Source organism: Zalophus californianus, chromosome 7, assembly GCF_009762305.2.
Source record: "Zalophus californianus isolate mZalCal1 chromosome 7, mZalCal1.pri.v2, whole genome shotgun sequence".
Taxonomy (NCBI): domain Eukaryota; kingdom Metazoa; phylum Chordata; class Mammalia; order Carnivora; family Otariidae; genus Zalophus; species Zalophus californianus.
The window spans coordinates 118,975,929-118,995,885 of record NC_045601.1 but is presented as its reverse complement, the minus strand read 5'-3'; the positions used below and the strand labels follow the sequence as shown (position 1 = coordinate 118,995,885).

Here is a 19,957-nt window from a genome sequence, read left to right as displayed (position 1 = left end):
CTCTTATTGAAAGAAAAAAAGTTTCACAGGTAGCAGGTGCAGACTGGTGATTTAGGCAATTGGCAACTAAAAATCAGTCTTTATTAGCATTGCCAGCCACAGCTGCAGTGAAGTATGGAATGTTCTTCAACATGCTCCAAGTCCATGAACTGGCATGTCAGAATTCTTCCTTTTCTTTTTTGCAAAGCAGAATACTAACAGAGTTTTCTAAATATGCACCTTCCTCTTCATCAGCTCTGTGGTGGGGACACCATCAGTCTCAGCCTGTGGTGTTGTTGCTGATTTCTTCTTCCTCCTCCTCCTTTTTTTCCTCAAAAATTTTATTGTGGTAAAACACGCATAACCTAAAATTTACCATTTTAACCTTTTGAAGTGTACAGTTCAGTGGTATTAAGTGCATGTGCATGGTTGTGCAACCATTGCTGGTGACTTCTTCCTGAGTCCCCCTCCTAGAATCACCACACTCAGGCCCTGTTTTGCATCCTTGCTGTCCAGGTACTTGAAACGTGGGTGGGGGCAGACGTCTGATGCTACAACTTGGTCTTGCTGCTCATACCCTTCCAGAAGCTGTTCTAGGGCAGCACAGCTCCAACCTCCATGGGCCCCTAGTGTGCTAGACTTTTCCCTGTGGCCATGTAGTCATTTCCGAATAGGTGAACTAAGACTTGAACAACTGTTTTCTTATAACCAGTTGAATAAATCTTAATGTCCTTATAAATGTTCTCTTTTCTGAATAGAGTGCTGCCTGGTCAATTCTTGTGCCAGCAATCTAGAGGCCTTCCCTAAGCATTCAACTGCCTGTTGAAGTGGGCCTCATTTTCAAACATGTTGGCTGTTGATAGAATTGTGCAGTCTTTTCCAGATCTACATTTTCTATGAGCTTTCCAACTGGTTCCAGGGCCTGCTGTGCTGGGAGTGCTGTTCTCATGAGTGGGGGAAGGGGCAGAGGAGAGAATCTTCAAGCAGACTCCTCACCGAGCAGGAAGCCTGACATGGGGCTGCATCTCATGACCCAGGAGATCATGACCTGAGCTGAAGCCAAGAGTTGGACACTTAACCGACTGAGCCACCCAGGCGCCCCCATCAGTTGCTAGTTTCTGCATGTCCTTCAGCATTATGCCTGTTGCTCAGAAGCTTTGTTTTTCCATATTCAGAAGTGGCATTGTCATAATCTGGCTTCCACTAAAAAAAGCAGTTTTCAGGTGTATCTCTGCTTTGATAAGATGTTAATTTCTCTTTTGAGCCATCTTTCCATAGTCTGTCCCTCACGTGAAGGGCAAGAAAGCCTCTTCCTTTTGGGCCCTGAAAGAGCCCTAGTTAGTGATTCATAGATTTGTTTGTTTGTTTGTTTCTGATGTTATCTATTTACTTATTCATTGTCTTTCTCCCTTACTTGAATATAAGCGTCATACCTATATTTTACCACTATGTCTCATGCCTGGAATGCCACATGCCTTACAGAAGCTCCTTAAGGAATATTTTTGAATGAACGAGAAGTACTGGACACAGAGAATGCCTATCAGAGAGAAACTTAGATCAGTCTCCTAGATTCTTCTCTAATCCATTCCCACTGCTACCATTGCTCTAGCACTTTATACTAAAAATTAAATAAAGGAAAGAAAGACATCATCCCAAGGATCTTCCCCTACCATCTCCCTGTGTCTCTTTACTGAGAGAACTTTTACTAACTGCCTAACACATTAGTTCTGACCCAGACTGCCTAAAGAGAGCCTGCAACATCTGGCCTCATCCAAAATTTACAGACTGACTGGCCTTCATTTCATGCATAACAACCCATGGGCTCTCTTCAGGAAGGGACAGTATGCTGCAAGTCCCAAAGAGTGAAGGGGGGATTTGCACTTGAGGGTCTCTGCTCAAGTGCCCTCCCATTTTAGTGTGATCTACTCCTTATTTCCACCTAGCTAAGGGAATGCTGCTGGGGAGATCTGTCCACATGACCTCTATGTTTTCAAACAACACATTTTCTCCTTCATCTGAGCTCCAACAATCCTTAGTGTTCGAGAGATGATAGGCAGTTTCTATTTGTGTTGCCTCCTTAGCATGGGTTAAATAAGAAGATTCACCTAGGCAAATAGAGTGACAAAAAACCCCACAAAAACAAAAAAACTGAGGACCCTGACTAGTAAAATTCTTGAGGAAAGAAAAAAATACAGAGGTGATTGATCAAATGATTCATTCATTCAATAGAACATTTGAGTCAGCTGTCATGCCCATGGCATCCGCATAAAAAGAAAAAAAAAAAAAGAAGAGGAGAGGAGAGAACTACCATAGCTGCACCCTATAAGGTACATGCTTCCACATGCAGGGTTAACTACAGTCTGGGTACCATAGTTCTGCTGACTCAACAGAAACAAGAATGACAGGTATGTGCAAGGCTCCTAATTAAACATAAAAAAGTGCACAAGTGGGGGCGCCTGGCTGGCTTGCTCAGTACAGCAGTCAGTGGAGCGTGCAACTCTTTTCTTTTTTGGGACTTTATTTATATGAGAGAGAGAAAGAGAGAGGGCATGAGCAGGGGAAGGGGCAGAGGGAGAGAAAGAAGCAGATGCCCTGCTGAGCACAGAGTCCACATAGGGTTCAATCTCAGGACCCTGGGATCATAACCTGAGCTGAAGTTAGACGCTTAACCAACTAAGTCACCCAGGCGCCCCAAGTGTGTGAATCTTGATCTGGGGTTGAGAGTTCAAGCCCCACATTTGACATAGAGATTACTTAAAAAAATATCTTTAAAAGAAATGCGAAAGTGAGTGCCATTATTCCTGAATAAAAATTAATGTACTTTAGGAAGGATTATAGGTCCTGGGCCCACTGCCACCTTTGAGCCCTCCACGTCCTTGATCACAGCTTCTGGGCACACTACCAAGACAACCACAGCCTCAGGGGCCACTGCAGAGTATGTCTCTACAATGGAGTCCTCCACAGGCCTCAGAGCAACTCAACCTTTCAGACGATCTCGGTCTCCACCACAGCTTCTGAGACCACCACAATCATCACCACAGCCTCTGAGGCTACCACGGCCTCCATCACAGAATCTGTACCTACCATGACCTCTAACACTGCCTCTAATACCACTACAGTTTCCACGAAAGCCCTTGTGACAATTGCTAAGTCTGTGCTCTCCTCAGTCACTCCCAATAACTGCCGAGACCACCACAACATCTGTGTCCATCACAGCCTCTGAGAGCACCGCTTCCTCCATGATGACATTTGTACCCACCTTAGTCTTCACTCTGACCTCTGAAATCACCATAGATCCTAGGGCCACCACAGATTTCACTGCAGCTTCAAACACCACTGCAGATTCTGTGTCCACCACAGGCTCTGAGATCACCATGCCCTCCACATTAATATCTGTGCCCACAATGGCCTCCTCCTCTGCCTCTGAAATCTCCATAAGTTTGGACACCACCAAAGCTTCTACTACAGCCCCTGCGATCATCACACCTTCCACTACAATGTCTGTGTCAACCACTTTCTCCAACACTGCCTCTGAGACCACCCCAGTCTCTGAATCCACTGCGTTCTTCATCATAGCCTCTGAGATCACCAAACCATGTCTTCCATAATAATGCCTGGGCCCATGACTACCCCCAAAATAAGCTCTAAGACCACAAGAGCCTCTATTACCACCATGGCCTCCACCACCAATGCTGAGAACACTTTTGTTTCCACTGAAGCTTTGGAGAACACTCTGGCCACTACCACAGCCTCAGAGATGACTAGGGTTTCCATTAAAGCCTCTGTCACAGCTGTAGAGTCTGTGCCTTCCACAACTGCTGAAAGACCTGTTAAAACCACCACAGCATCTGTGCCCACCACATTCTTCGCCATAGCCTCTGAAGCCATCACAGGCCTCTGAGACCGTCAAAGATTCTGACTCCACTATGGTCCCTCCCACCACTTCTAATACCACCAGATCCTCCACCATAGCATCTCTACCCATGACAGTCTCTACTACAGCCTTTGAGTCCACTGTGGCCTTCAGCATAGTCCCTGAGACCACCACGTTTTTCACAATAATATCTCTGCTCCTCATAGCTTCTACCACAGGCTCTAAGAACACAACAGCCTCTGAGACCACCATGGTCTCCACCATCACTGCTGGGACCACTATCATCTCCATTGAAGCTTCTGAGATCACTCTGGGTTCTTCTGTAACATCTGTACCCACCATACTCATCACTGCAGCCTCTGAGACCACCAGGGCTCCCAGCACAGCCTCTGAGATAATCACATCCTCCACCACAATGTCCGTTCCGACCACAGCCTTCAGCATAGCCTCTGAAATCACCATAAGTTCTTCAACTATCCCAGTCTCTGAAATAACTTCTGAGGCCCTCAAGTCCAGCATTATAGCATCTGTGCCAATGACAGCCTCTATCCCAGACTTTGAGGTCTCTGGGGCCTCTACCAAGGTCTCTGAGACCACCATGGCTTCCACAATTACATGTGGGCCCACAACAGTCTGTAAGAACACAGTTTTTGAGACTACCATGGCCTCCACCACCACCTCTCTGAGACCACCATGGCATCTACCATCACTGCTGAGACCACTAAGATCTGGACTGATCTCTCTGACAGCACTGTGGCTTTGACCATAGCCTCTGAGGCAATGACAGAATCTACTAAAGTCTTTGTGACACTTGGAGAATCTGTGACCTCCACAATAATTCCAGCATCTGCAGAGACCCTGACTGTCTCAACCACAGCTTCTAAGAGCCCCACAGTTTCCTTCTTAGCATCTGGGCCCACCATATTTTCTTCCACAGATTCTGGGGACACCAAAGCTTCCACCTCACCTTCTGGACCCACCACAGCCTCAGAGGTCACCACATCTTCAGGTTTGGCCTCATCACCCACCTTGGCCTCTAACTCTGCCTCTGGGGTCCCCACAGTCTCTACCAGGGTCTCTGGACTTTCACAGTCTCTTCTATCACCTTGGTGCCCATCAAGGCCATTGACTTTTCTACTCAGTCCATCACTAACACAGCTGTATCAGGTGCTGACCACCACGTCTTCTCTAAGCACACACATTTACCTTCAGTGTCAACCATCGCCTTTTTGCCTGTTTCTGTCATTTCTGCTCTAGACTCTAGTCAAGCCATCACTCCTGTTAGATATACTTCTGTTCTCTTTTCTTGAATCCTATTTATTTCTACTCTGGTCTCACCTTCTTTTGTCCAGTGTCCATCATTTCCAACCTAATCAGAAACACTTCTTTGTAAGTATCTCCCCCCAACACACACACACACACGTTAATTATATTCCATCACTTCTGCCTAGAGGGAACTCACCTTAGCTCTGTGACAAACACCCTAGTTTGTCAGATGCTGTCATGTCCGTGCCAAGCACAATCAGCTCTGTTCCGCCCACCACCTGTGACACTGCCATCCCATCTTCAATATATTGAGCCCTGGTCCAGGCACTGCAAACTACACTTCATGGGCCAAATCTGGCCCGTTACCTGTTTTCCCAAATGAGGTGTTACTGGAATATAGCCACATGTACTCCTTTATATCTATAGCTGCTCCCCAGCTACTTTGCATACTTGTGGCAGAGACTTTGTGGCCCAAATAGCTTAAAAATTCACATCTGATGACCCTTTAGAGAAGGTGTTTGCCAACCCTTGCTCCAAGTTTGGTTAAGACCAAAAAATGATTTTTTTCATCTCTGGCACGTGCTCTGAATAAAACCACCTCTGCACTTGCCATCAGCACTCATGTGGGATGTGATTCTACCCACTTTGTCCTGAGCTACCCGGTGCTAGCCCAGTGACTGACACTGTTCTTGTATCAGTGTAACCACTTCCAGTCTAAGCACAACCCTTGCTGCTGATGCCACCTGCTCTGTGTATTAGGTCCTCCCGCCTTGTTCTGAATCCAGCCTCTCCTTCCCTAGGGCCAGCCTCCTCCCTGTGGTCAGGTTCTTCCACATATGTTCCGAGCACACTCACCTCATCTCTGTTGACCACCATGATTGTGTGAGAGTATGTCACCTGTGCTCCCAGCCGTGGCCACTGTCTCACCCCTCAGTAAATCTGATCCCATCATCCCTTCCTCTAGCAATGTCCTTATACCCAGTGAGCACATTATAAGAATATCAGACCCTATCTCTTATCCCAGCCTACCCTCCCTATTTGGGTGAGCACTTCTAAAATTGAATACATCAATCCCAGTCACGTCTCCTCAATCTTAGTCTCCACCATCACCAGCACCACCCGTGGACAGAGCCTACCTCCTCTTCTCTAAGACACTCACCTCTCTCTGAGGCCCTCATGGTTTCAGGTGAATCACTTTCCACCATCTCTCCTCCCACCACAACAGCTCTTCTCAAACCACCACCACCATTACTGTGTTAGATCAATCCCTCTGCTCTAAGTACACCTGCCTCCTCTTCAATTATTGTCACTACAAATGCATCATACTATGTGATCTGTTTCCTAGGCACCTAGACCACTGGAACCAGACCAACCACCCCCATGTCTGTCACGATGGCCCCTGCAATGGACTCCATATCCCCTGCTACCAGGAATATTGTCCGTGAGATGGACCCAAATACCTTGGACCCGGGCACATCCACTTTTGGAGCACCATCTATCAGCTCTGTTCCAAACACCAGGAACACTGGGATGAGATCTACCCAGGAGCCAACCACCACTTCTGGAAGCAGTACCACTTCACATAAAATAGACCCAGTCACCACGGGCACAGAGACAGTTACTATGAGCCAAATGCCAATATGGGACTAAGCCAAGTGGATATTGCAGCCCTGGGGCATCATCCTCATCTCTCTGTCTGTAGTTGTGGTGGGTATTGGTGTTAGTGGGACTGCGTTTTTTCCTGGTAAGTTACTGTGAGTAGAGATGGAAGAACTAATTACATGATGGATCATGAGTAGGAATAGAATAATGAGAAATGGACCACTAGGATGTTCAGAACTAGAGAGCAATGTGTGGAGGGTCACACACATCCTAGCCCAGTCAACATAAGAGCATCAGGAGCATACCTCTAGCCTCACAAATCAGCTTTATCGGCTCATTGCAACAAGAGAGACTCTACACCAGAGTAGGACTAAGGAGCTTTGTACCAAACTAAGGAAAACAGTCATTATAGTGTTGGGGGAGTGTGGAGTTTTGGTTAAAAGTAGCAGAGTTAAGAGTTTTGGTTAAATGCAGCGGAGTTAAAAGTTAAATGCAGCAGAGTATTAGTAAGCTTAAAACAAAGCAGGATGAGTACAAGGGTCAACAGGAGCTCCAGAATGTGAAGTGGAGTCAGTTTCCTTGGAGACAACAAAGTTACAATAGATGGGGAATGCTATTATACTCAACCCTTGAACAAGGTGGAGGTTAGGGGCACTGACATCCCTCACAGTAAAAAAATCTGTGTAATTTGTGTCTCCCCAAAAACTTAACTACTAATAGCCTACTGTTGACTGGAAGTCTTACCAATAACAAACAATTGATTAACACATATTTTGTATGTTATATGTATTATGCTGTATTCTTATAATAAAGTAAGCTAGAGAAAAGAAAATGTTATTAAGAAAATTCTAGGGGCGCCTGGGTGGTTCAGTCAGTTAAGGCTTTGGCTCAGGTCATGATCCCGGGGTATTGGGATCAAACCCTGCATTGGGCTCTCTGCTTAGCAGGGACCCTGATTCTCCCCCTCCCTTCCCCTCCCCCCTGCTTGTGCTCTGCCCCTCTTCGGCTCGTGCTCTCTCTCAAATAAACAAAAATTTTAAAAAATCTTAAAAAAAGAAAATTCTAAGGAAGAGAAGATACATTTACAGTATTATACTGTATTTATTGAAAAACTTCAGTGTATAAGTGGACCAGCAGAGTTTGAACCCATGTTGCTCAAGAGTCTACTGTATTCAGAAACTTTTATCTGCCCCTGGGTTGGAAACTGAAGCTGCTTCTGTGTGTTAAATTAACTTAGATTCTCCAGACAGAATAGGATATTTGCTTCTTACGAATATAATTTCAAACAGGAAACTTGTGATAGTCTATGAGTTTAGAGAATCCCATTTTTCATTGACAAAATCACTGAGTGAGTAAGTCACTGAAAGAAGGGAGTTGTTATGAAGGTTTACAACTGCAGTGTGTCTTTGGTGAAAATATTTTCCTGTGAACCTTGCAGCTGGCTTTACCCATGTCATCATCCCAGCCTGAGGAATGGCAGTGCAGACTGTTACTTTCTCAGTCTGGTTTTTACTTTCTCACATAGCATGATATCAAGACCGCAAGAGAGAGAAAGACAGAAATCCTGACTACGGAGTTGATTGGTGAGAGGTACACAATGGGCATTCGGCAAACACCAGCTGGCAGCCTGATTTTCACCAATCTGATGTTCGTCCTTCCTCCCTTCCTCCCTCCCTTCCTTCCTTTTTTGAGGTAAAATTGACATATAATATGATAGTAATTTCAGGTGTATAACATAATGTTTCGGTATTTGTATACATTGGGAAATGATCACCACACTAAGTGTAGTTAATATCTGTCTAGGTTTGTAGCTTCAAATCATACAAACCAGGTAGACAGGAAACCATCTTAGAACCACTCATTCTTTTCCAGGTCTCCTTCATCTTTGGGAAGATTCTTCTTCCCTCCTTCTTTTCTCTTCCAAATGCCATGTGACAATAAGGAGAAAATTACTGGGATGTGGTACAAATTGAAATCCTAAAATACACTGGCTACTATATATATATATGTTTTTCTTTTTGTTTTTCCTTTGCCCTTTATAATTCCATGCTTACTATGTGCCAAACACCATGCTAGTGCTTTTAAATACACTATCATTTTTTTCTCAAACCAATCCAGTGAGAACTTAAATTTCTGGCTCTGTGATGCTCTAGGTGCATTGACTTAAAATACCCTGAAAAACTTAAAATGGTGGACTAATAACCTTTTTTTTGTTTGATAATATGTGGATTTTATTGATTAAATCAGCTTTAATAACCAGGGCATCCATCTTCTCTAAAACGAGACATCCGCCTTAAAATACACAATGCTGTCAACTTCTAGGCAGTACTTGAATGGGAATGGATGACTATAGATGACTTTTTAAAATATCTTCTTAAATGAATCAATGAGTTGGTGGAAAAGTAAGGAATGCTAGAATTAAAGACTAAGTTAAGTCAAGTCAACATTTGCCAAACCCAGTGAACTTAATCTTCAAGTAGTACAGCCTCAGTCAGACCAGCATGGGTGGGGACTCTTGCAGTAGACCCTCCCATAAATCTGAAACCTTCAGGGAGTGTAAGCTAAAAATAAACCCACTCTTCCTCTAAGGAAATGCAAGCAAAATCACCTGTCTCTAAACTTTGTAAAGGGGGAGGGAGGAGAGAAGGAAGTATCTCTTGAGAAATAACTTGTAACCACAAGTTACAAGTTATTTGTAACTTATTATTACAATTGTTAGTTTTACAGTAACTAACAATATTTTACATGGTTTGCAGTTCCCAATCATGGGTTATTCAAAAGACCTCAAGCCTATCATTTAATTTATGAGAATCCTCAAATGGTAATGCATCCATATGCTTGGCCAAAACATGCAAATTCTCTGTGGAAGATCATGCCCTCATCTTAGGCTTCAAAGTACTTCTACAGATAACATCACAAGAAAAATAAACTCAGCCATAAACCTCTAGTAAAACCATCTCAGTCATAAAGCATCAGTGAAAACCAGCAAGAAACAAAACACAATACAGCAGGATCAGATCCACAAAAACTGGAGGTATTGGAATTATTAAATACAGAATATAAAGCACGTAGGTTTAAATGTGTGTCATAGCTTTCTGATTGTCCACTAATATCCATTCTCCATCTTCAACAATCATATTCTCAAGTTTTAGTCAAGCACATGCCCACTCGGCTACTCACCATGTTCTCCAGTCTCTCAGCTTATTTTGTCTGTATGACTATGTTCTGGCTTATGGTGTGTAAGCAGAGAACAATAATCTCTCATGAAATTAAAAACCAAGACAGAATTAAAACAACTTGATAAGATTAGGGTATGAGTTGGGAATTGGGTAGTAATAATTAAAGTTCCAAGGTTCTTGTGTTGTTTTGAAGGACTAATTACATATAGTCTCTGATAAGTATGCATGCAAAAAAATTTTAGGATTATGTCTAGAAGGTGGAATCTGGACTTGAATTCAGGACCTCTGCCTCCAAATAATTCTAGAGGGAAGAAGAAAAAAAGGATTTCTTAGAGTGCTTTTGGCCTGTCAGCCATAAAATGCAATTGCTAGGAGTCTAAAGCCCAGCCAGTCATTGAATGGTTCCTCACACTTCAGCCTCAGGAACTGCTTCAGCCTCACAGCCGCTAGGCAGATCTGCATTAGCCTTTTCCAGCACACTCCGTCCCCTCCTGACTCTCAGACTCACTCATAAATTCCTTTATGTCTCCAGCTACCTCCTGCTTCTTTCAAACAGGTCTTAAATGTCGGGAATACTCATTCACACACAAAAAACTATCTGAGATATTGCTTCTTCCACAAAGCTTCTCATTAACAGTAATGAAGACAGCTGACTTTGGTCACACAGACTGTGCCCTGAAACTCCCATCTATCAACCCCCTGACCCTGACCACAAGATGCCTTCCCCATGAACTCCCAAAACCCTTTGCTCATTTGGGTCTGTTCAGTCATACTTGTTTAGTTGACTGTGTGTCCTTTGCTGTTACATTGTCCAGACCAGCATGAAGTTTCTAAAGGACTTGAAGACTATATATCTCCCTCCCCCAACAGACTTGAAGTCTCCTAACGTGTTATCTGTGGTATACCCTACTGAGAGATGCTTCATTAGGCTGATGAGAAGGAGCATCTGAAGGATTCCGGCAGAAAAGGTCTGGCAGATTTCTCTGAAAACAAACAAGAGGGAAATTCCTATGGTGGAGGATCGGAAGGGGACCCTATACCACCCCTTCACCTGCTATGAGTCTGACAGATGGCTTCTTCTACACATTCAACACTCCCCATGCCCTCAGCCCTCATGCCCCAGAGACCCCAAAGATGGCTTCATCAACCCCTGGATCTCTCTTCCCCTCTTTATTCAATGTGCATTGTTGAGTGCCTACTGCATACCCAGCAATGCTCTGTCTTCTGCCTATAACCCAGAAGCCCAGACCCCTAGTTACTGCTCTCTTTTGAGTCTCCCATTCCCATTTGCTTCAGAGATGTAGGGTACCACCCACTTAGCTCACTCCTTACCAAAGCGGGCACACAGAACTTCTTGACCAGGAAACAAAGTCTTGCAGTAGAACAGGTTTCTGGCCCCATCCCTGCCTTAGAGGGTGGGTCCCTTCCACTCTGACAAATTTGATCTCCTCATACCGTTTGACTTCCTGCTCTGATCCAGCCAGTCCAGTGCCCTGCCTAGTGTGATCATGTCATTCTCCTTTCTCACCTTCCTCTTGACCCTAGTCTATTCCTTCTCAAGCTCAGTATTGTTTTTTTAACTGCTCATAGTTGGCAAAAGAACAAGTCAACTTCCCAACTCCTCCCCAACACATATGAAGCTATAAAGGTCCCTGCAGCTCTTCCATAATAAAGAAAAAGGCAATAACATTGCATGGAGGAAGCTTAAGGAACCCAGGCTTCCAGTCTTCTACCCAAGTTCAAAGTTCTTCCCAAGAACAAGTACTTAGGAGACCCAAGCTCCTGGAAGCTCCAGTCTTTATCTCTTCATCTTGAACTCTCCTTTTTCAAGAATCCTGTTCTTTGCCTTCTAGATCTTGGCCACAGCTGGGATTCGGGCATCATACTTTCCAACAATGAGGCAGATAAAGATGCAGAAAGGAAACATCCTCCTTAAGTATTGGTTACTATTGCATCTCCTACTTTTAGAAACTGGTAAGTGATTTCCTTTCAAAGTGGGTGATCTGAGAACCTTCAAGGTGCTTTGGGAGATGCTGACCACTGCTAGGACCAGCTCTGGTTCTCTTCCATAGAGTGGGGATCATTGTTTTACCCCAATCACTTCAGTCTAACTAGGTATCACCCAGGAGGCAGTCAGAACACAGTGGTTAAAACTGTACACTCTGGTCTCAGATTGCCTGTGTATGGATCATGGCTCCACTGTAAGAGTGTGCGTGTACTTCGGGTGAGTTGTTTAATTTCTCTATGCCTCAGTTTCTGCATCTATAAAATGATAATAACCTGTGTGGTTGGCTGGGTTTTTTTTTTTTTAAAGATTTTTATTTATTTATTTAATTGACAGAGAGAGAGAGAGAGAGAGATAGCGTGAGAGGGAACACAAGCAGTGGGAGTGGGAGAGGGAGAAGCAGGCTTCTGGCTGAGTAGGGAGCCTGATGCGGGGCTCGATCCCAGGACCCTGGGATCATGACCTGAGCCGAAGGCAGTCGCTTAACCAACTGAGCCACCCAGGCGCCCCTGGCTGGGGGTTTAACTACTAAGAATGGGAAGCTTTGACTGTGGTGTCATTCTTACTCTTGATCATCTCAGTTTCTTTTTAGTTTTATTCAAGATTCTGATCTTAACGCCTATTTGTACCACACAGCTGATAATAGGGGGCCTTCCCAAAATAGAGCTAAAACTCTAACCCTATGTTAGTTCAATTAAGCCCAAGGAAAAAATACACATGTGTGGAATGAATTGATAGGCACCCATGTTCCAGTTAGTGGTAAAAGGAGCCACAAATTAATTTTGGTTATCTGGGGGAGGTTGAGTATCTTTGTCCTTCAGTGTTGTGAGGGGCAAAAAAACAGACACAACCTTAACTCTGTCTGAGTCTCCAAGAAGGTTGAAAAGATTCCCTATACCTTACAGCCCTTTATCCTGGGAGATCTAATACTTTTAAGCTACATATGACTTGTGCTTCTCCAGCCTCTGCCATAGACATCAGGAGCCCCCGGAAATTGAAAGCATATAAACTCACCCAGCCCTTGTTGGAAGGTCACATCTCAAAATCTGATTCATTTAATCTAGAATGGTTTGCCTTTATTGTTACCAAGCTACTCAGACAATTCAGATGTAGATGTTTTCTGAATAACACTGAAAAATATTTTCTTGGAAGGGAGCAATACTACTTTAAGAATGAATTAATCAATATATACTAATTTCACAGGGCTTTGCAATTCCTTTATAATACTTCTTATCTGTATTGGATCTTATATAGTAGAATATGGAATAAGCTTACTACCAGTGGAACTAGGTTATGTAACCCTGGTATTGGGGCTGGGTGGGGAAGGCAATTTAGCATGGTAGCTGAAAGTGCAGATCCAGTACCCTAAGTACAAATTCCTCCTTACTACTTACTATCTGCATAAATAAGGGCAAATGTTAACATTTCTAAGCCTCAATTTCTTCATCTTAGCTGTTGATAATAATAGTATCTAGTTCATAGGGCTGTAGTGAGCATCAAATAGAATTACCCATGTAATGAATTTAAACAAGCATTAAACCAGAAAATACTTATGCTCCTTATGTGTTTGTCATCATTCATGATTATCAGCAGGGGAAACATCCACAGCAGGCAAGACTGAACACAGCATAACTTCTAGTGGGACCAGTACAACCTCTAACACTAAATCCACCACAATCTCTGGAGGGACCAGCACACTTGTCAACACTGGATTCAGCACAGCCTCTGGTGGAACAAGTAGGGGAACCAATACAGCCTCCAGTACTGGATCCAGCACAACCTCTGGAGGGACCAGCACAGCTGCCAATACCGGATCCAGCACATCTGGTGGGACCAGTACAGCCTCCAACACTGAATCCAGTGTGATCTCCAGTGGGCCCAGCACAACTTCCAATACTGAGTCTAGCACAACCTCTGGCAGGACTAGTATAGCCACCAAAACTGGACCCAGTGTGACCTCCGGTGGGCCCAGCACAACCTCCAATACTGAATCTAGCACAACCTCTGGAGGGACCAGCACCCCTGTCAACACTGGATCCAGCACAACCTCCAGAGGTAGTAGCACACCTATGAACACTGGATCCAGTGAAAACTCAGGTGGGACCAGTATAGCCTCCAGCACTAGATTCAGTACAACTTCTGGTGGGACCAGCATGCCTGCTAATACTGGTTCTAGTACAACCTCCAGTGGGACCAGCATAGTCTCTAGTACTGGATCCAGCACAACCTCCAATGGGACCAGCACAGCTACCAACCCTGGACCCAGTGTGATCTCCAGCAGGACCAGTGTAGCTTCCAACACTGGATCTAGTGTGACTTCCAGTGGGACCAGCACAGCTGTTAACACTGGATCCAGTGTGACTTCCAGTGGGACCAGGACAGCTGCCAACACTGCATCCAGTGCAATCACAGGAGGCTCTAGCACACATTCTCTAACTGGAACACACACAACCTCCAATAGTGTTGGCATGACTGCTACCACTCCAGTGAATGAAGTGACACCTAGTGGGTCCCTGAAACCTTGGGAAATCTTCCTCATTACTCTGGTCTCGGTTGTAGTGGCTGTGGGATTCTTTGCTGGGCTTTTCATCTGTGTGGTGAGTGCCTGATATGTAGGAAAGTGTCTGGGGGAAGGAGTCGCAGGAACATAAGGAAATGGGGTATGAAGAGGAGGGCCACCAAGCTGGGGGGTGGGTAGGAAGGAAGGAAAGATCAGGAGCATGTTACTAAAGAGAAGTAGCAAGTTAGAACTGGAAGAGTCAGTCAAGGTGCTGAGGGAAAAGAAGACCAAAAGAAGGAATAAAGTCTAGAGGAAGGAGTACTAGGTGAAGGAGGTGATATGAAGGGGAAGAAGATTCCAGAAGGGGTCCATGTTAAAGCTCGGGACAAGGGGATATGATTCTGAAATGATTTGCCCTTCTTTTTCTAGAGAAATTCCCTGTCCCTGAGAAACGTCTTTGATACAGCTGTCTACCGCCCCCATGGCCCCAACCTTGGCACGGGCCCTGGAGGGAATCACGGAGTCCACCACAGGCCTAGTTGGAGCTCTAACCGGTTCTGGAGGAGACCAGTATCCTCAATAGCCATGGAGATGAGAAGGGGATACAATGGGCCCTGAATGGCCCCTGAAGCCAGAGTGCTACCTTCTTCAAGGAGAAAGCCAACCTGGGAGACCAGAGACCTGAGTGTCCTTTCATTTGTCCCCAGGGGTCCCCTCCCAGCTTTGTTTGGGTCTCTGACAGCCCTGGGGAAGACACTCCCTGTCTCTTGCTTTTACTAAACTGTGGAAAGAGGAGACTCTATTGGTCATTTAGCTAAGAAATAAACACAAACAAAATATATGACAGAATCTGTGTATGCACATGAGTGAGTGTCTACAATGCCGAGTTGAATTTCCCTGTTATATGAGAGAACCTCCATGCTGGAACCCACTTGGTATTCAAAATCTCCACAGTAAAATCCAGAGATTTCATTCCTACCTGTCCCCTTTCTCTAATCTTTCTTTCCCCAAGCAGGAGCACTGTGATTTGTTTTGTTTTGTTTTGTTTTTTTATTTTTTATTTTTTTTTATTAAAGATTTTTATTTATTTGACAGAGAGAGAGACAGCGAGAAAGGGAACACAAGCAGGGGGAGTGGGAGAGGGAGAAGCAGGCTTCCCGCGGAGCAGGGAGCCTGATGTGGGGCTCGATCCCAGGACCCCGGGATCATGACCTGAGCCGAAGGCAGACGCTCAATGACTGAGCCACCCAGGCGCCCCTGTTTTGTTTTTTTAAAGATTTTATTTATTTGACAGAGAGAGACACAGCAAGAGAGGGAACACAGGCAGGGAGAGTGGGAGAGGGAGAAGCAGGCCTCCCGCCTAGCAGGGAGCCTGATGCAGGACTTGATCCGCCAAAGGCAGATGCTTAACCATCTGAGCCACCCAGGTGTCCCAGGAGCACTGTGTTTTTGAGACTCACCAGACTGATAGGGGAATTGAATTAGGAGAGATGAGAAGGGAGGGCAGGTGCCAGGATTCTACATGCTCACTGCTTAGGCCTGTGGTACACAGAGATTATCTCATGGTACATAGAGAACCCAGAGCATGATGAGGCAGACAGGTGCAATTACATGTGCCGTGGGGCAGGGCATGTTCACTCTAAATCATAGTTTCTTGGGCATTTACATTTGCTCTAGACCTGGCCTACTTGTCAGAATAGAGGTGCGATTTGACACTTTTCTCTCTCACAGTGCTCCTTTCAGAAGCAGAAACAGGGTGTTTCCTTTTACCAAGGGAAGACTTTCTGGCTTTAACCCTTCTGGCCAAGGTCTAATCTTTCAAGAGGCTCATAGCAGAGACACCTGTGGTAAAGTCTGTGATTCTCATGAGTCCCCTCCCAGAAGGGCTGAACATCTCTTTCATGGGTGCAGGGGTGAAGCCTACCTGTTCCTACAGGTCTTGAAGGACAGAGGGGAGCTACTTTGGAAGGTTGAGTTGCTCCAAATCCACAAGGCAGTGAGAGAAATCCCATCGGGGACAGAGCCCTCAGACAGGAGTAGTTTGTTGGGGGATTCACCCCAACTTGTAGCAGTGGAAACTGCTCTGCCTTCCAATACTTACTGGGTTTCTCTAGTGTGAGCAAATCAGTTGATCCTAATCAATGAGGCTATGCTAAGCCCTATGCAGGCCCATCATCACCATTTCACTAAAAGGGATTCAGCACCAGAAGGAAAAGCTGAGTTGAGCAGCCTGAAAAGGTGCCTCGCACTGGTGTAAACAGTGGAAAGCATACTGTGAAAGTCAGGCAAGGGAATCCATTTAGATAATTAAAAATTGTAAACATGAATTTTCAAGTTTAAAATTGTAATAGATAGGGCGCCTGCGTGGCTCAGTTGGTTAAACGACTGCCTTCGGCTCAGGTCATGATCCTGGAGTCCCCGGATCGAGTCCCGCATGGGGGGGGTCCCTGCTCAGCAGGGAGTCTGCTTCTCCCTCTGACCCTTTCCCCTCTTGTGCTCTCTCTCTCTCAAATAAATAAATAAAATAAAATCTTTAAAATTGTAATAGATAAATGGAAAGAGCCTGGCCACTGTTGTGATAAAATTAGTAACCTGGAAGAGCAAGTGGGAAAAATAGCTTAATTATACAAAACAATACAGAGATGAAAATCACCCAGAAAATAGAAGTCACTTGGAGAATAAATTCAGGAAGACTAACATGCAAGTAATAAGGTTCAAAACAGAGAAAAAACAAAGAGATGGATGAGAGGAAGTAAAAGAACAACAGAGAAGGTTTGAATCTGCATAGTGAAAGGGTTCACCAACTACAGCTCTGTAAATAGAATAAAAATCATGGACATCTATATTTTTAAAGAATTTATTTATTTATTTAAGAGAGAGCACAGAGCGAGAGAGAGAGCATGGGTGGGGGGGAGTGGCAGGGGGAGAGGGAAAAGCAGACTCCCTGCTGAGCAGGGAGCCCTACAGAGCTCCATCACAGGACACTGGGATCATGACCTGAGCTGAAGGCAGACGCTTAACCAACTGAGCCAGCCAGGCGCCCCCACTGGCATCTATTTTAAACAAGTGAACCATAAGGTATGTATATTCTATTTCAATGAAGTTATTAAAATATTACCAGGCATATCATTTAAATAAAAATTTTGATTTCCAAAGAAAAACAACAAATGACTCAAAGCAATGAACACTTCAACATAGAGGAAGATGGAAAGGCAAAAAAGCACGGTAAACAATTTAGCTTGTGATTAATTCATATGGTTAGGCTGTGAGTATCTTGCTACTCCCAGCAACTGGAATGTGTGTGTAGTTTGGAAGCATCATTACTTAATTTTCATCATGGAATACACTTACATGGACTACACATGTTTTAACTTGACAAAGTCACAGCTCACCAAGCATGTTTGATTCAAGCAGAATCTAAGAAGTGGACAAAATTAGTGCTGCCCCTTCCAGATCCCATGCTTTTGCACTGTTGGTCTAACACAACAATCTTTGAAGGGAGTCTGTCCCATATCCTTGGAGGTACATGAAGATTTTCTAAAGAATATTATGCAGGTATTGGATATTTTTCGGAATCATTTTTAAGATCCTCATCCTTTGCCTAAAACTGATCTGTCTGAGAAGACCTCTGTGGTCAGAGCATCAGGCTAGTTAGACTTTTCTAATTCCCATTTTACAGCCACCCACCTTTTTCTTTCTAGCTCCCATATTATTATGGGTTACATTTCTCTGGTCTCAGTTGACTCATCTGTAAAAATGAGGATGACATAGTACCCATTTCATGAGGTTGCATGCACTTCATGAGTGTATTGGTAGCACTATAAATTTTGTTATTGTTTTTTATATTGGGTAAGTTAATGTTTCATATTTTCTTGAAAATATGGAAAATAATTGCATCAGAAAAACTTCTTCATTTACCACCAAAGGGTTATTGGCGACTGTGAAATTTAACCCTTAGAGTCTTACACGTCACAGGAAATTTTTAAAATGTTTATCAACATCTCTTTTGATATAATCAGCACCACAGAAATACGAATAGTTGTAAGAGAATATTATTAAAGATTATATGCCAACAGATTGGAGAGCCTAGAAGAAATGGATAAGTTCCTAGAAACATATAACCTACTAAAACTGAAGCAGGAAGAAATAGAAAAGTTGAACAGACTGTTTACCAGCAATAAATTGATTCAGTAATCAAAAATCTCCCAATAAACAAAAGTCTAGGACCAGACAGCTTCACAGGTGAATTCTACCAAACAAAGAGTTAATATTTATTCTTCTCAAACTATTTCAAAAAATAGAAGAAGGAAGACTTCCAAATTCATTTTATGGGGCCACCATTACCCTGATAACAAAACCAGATAAAGACACCACAGAAAAAAGAGAACTATAGGTCAATAGCCTCAATGAACATAGATGCAAAAATCTTCAATGAAATACTAGCAAACCAAATCCAACAATACATTTAAAAAAATCGTTCACCACAATCAAGTGGGATTTATTCCCAGGATGTAAGGGTGGTTCAGTTTTTACAAATCAACCAACATAATACACCACATTAATAAGAGAAAGGATAAAAACTATATGATCATTTCAATAGATGCAGAAAAAGCATTTGACAAAGTACAACATCCATTCATGATAAAAACCCTTAACAAGGCAGGTTTGGAGGGAACATACCTCAACATAATAAAGGCCTTATGTGAAAAACCCACAGCAAACATCATACACAATGGGGAAAAACTGAGAGCTTTTCCCCTAAGATCAGGAACAAGACAGGGATAACCACTCTCACCACTTTTATTTAACATAGTACTGGAAGTCCTAGCCACAGCAATCAGACAACAAAAAGAAATAAAAGGCCTCAAAATCAGTAAGGAAGAAGTAAAACTTTCACTATTTGCAGATGACATGACACTATATGTAGAAACCACTAAAGACCACCAAAAAACTACTAGAACTGATAAATGAATTAAGTCACAGGATACAAAATCAGTGTGCAGAAATCTGTTGCATTTCTATACACTAATAATGAAGCAGCAGGAAGAAATTAAGAAAACAATCCCATTTACAATTACACCAAAAATAATAAGGTACCTAGGAACAAACTTAACCAAGTAAAAGACATGTATTTTGAAAACTATAAAACACTGATGAAAGAAACTGAAAATGGTACAAAGAAATGGAAAGACATTCCGTGCTCATGATTAGAAGAACAAATATTGTTAAAATGTCCATACTACCCAAAGAAATCTACACATTTAATGCAATCTATCAAAATACCAAGAGCATTTTTCACAGAAATAGAACAAAGAATCCTAAAATTGTATGGAACCACAAAAGACCCTGAATAGCCAAAGCAACCTTGAAAAAAAAGGCAAAGCTTGAAATATCACAATTCCTTGCTTCAAGTTATATTACAAAGCTATAGTAATCAAAACAGTATGGTACTGGTTGATCTATTGGTATATATGGTACCATAGATCAATACAGCAGAGTAGAAAACCCAGAAATAAAACTACAAGTATATGGTCAATTAATCTTCAACAGCA

At 43.4% G+C, this 19,957-nt stretch overlaps 1 protein-coding gene and 1 pseudogene across 1 annotated transcript; one reads left to right on the top strand and one right to left on the bottom strand.

Annotated features, from left to right (window-relative positions):
* Positions 1-390: 390 nt before the first annotated feature.
* Positions 391-3,066, bottom strand: LOC113927994 (annotated as a pseudogene).
* Positions 3,067-3,962: 896 nt separating this feature from the next.
* Positions 3,963-15,254, top strand: MUC21 (mucin 21, cell surface associated). Its single transcript, XM_035728347.1, has 3 exons — positions 3,963-4,470; positions 13,499-14,502; positions 14,835-15,254. Exons 1-3 carry the CDS (start codon positions 3,963-3,965, stop codon positions 15,021-15,023), a joined length of 1,701 nt encoding a protein of 566 aa, XP_035584240.1. The 3' UTR covers positions 15,024-15,254.
* Positions 15,255-19,957: the final 4,703 nt, after the last annotated feature.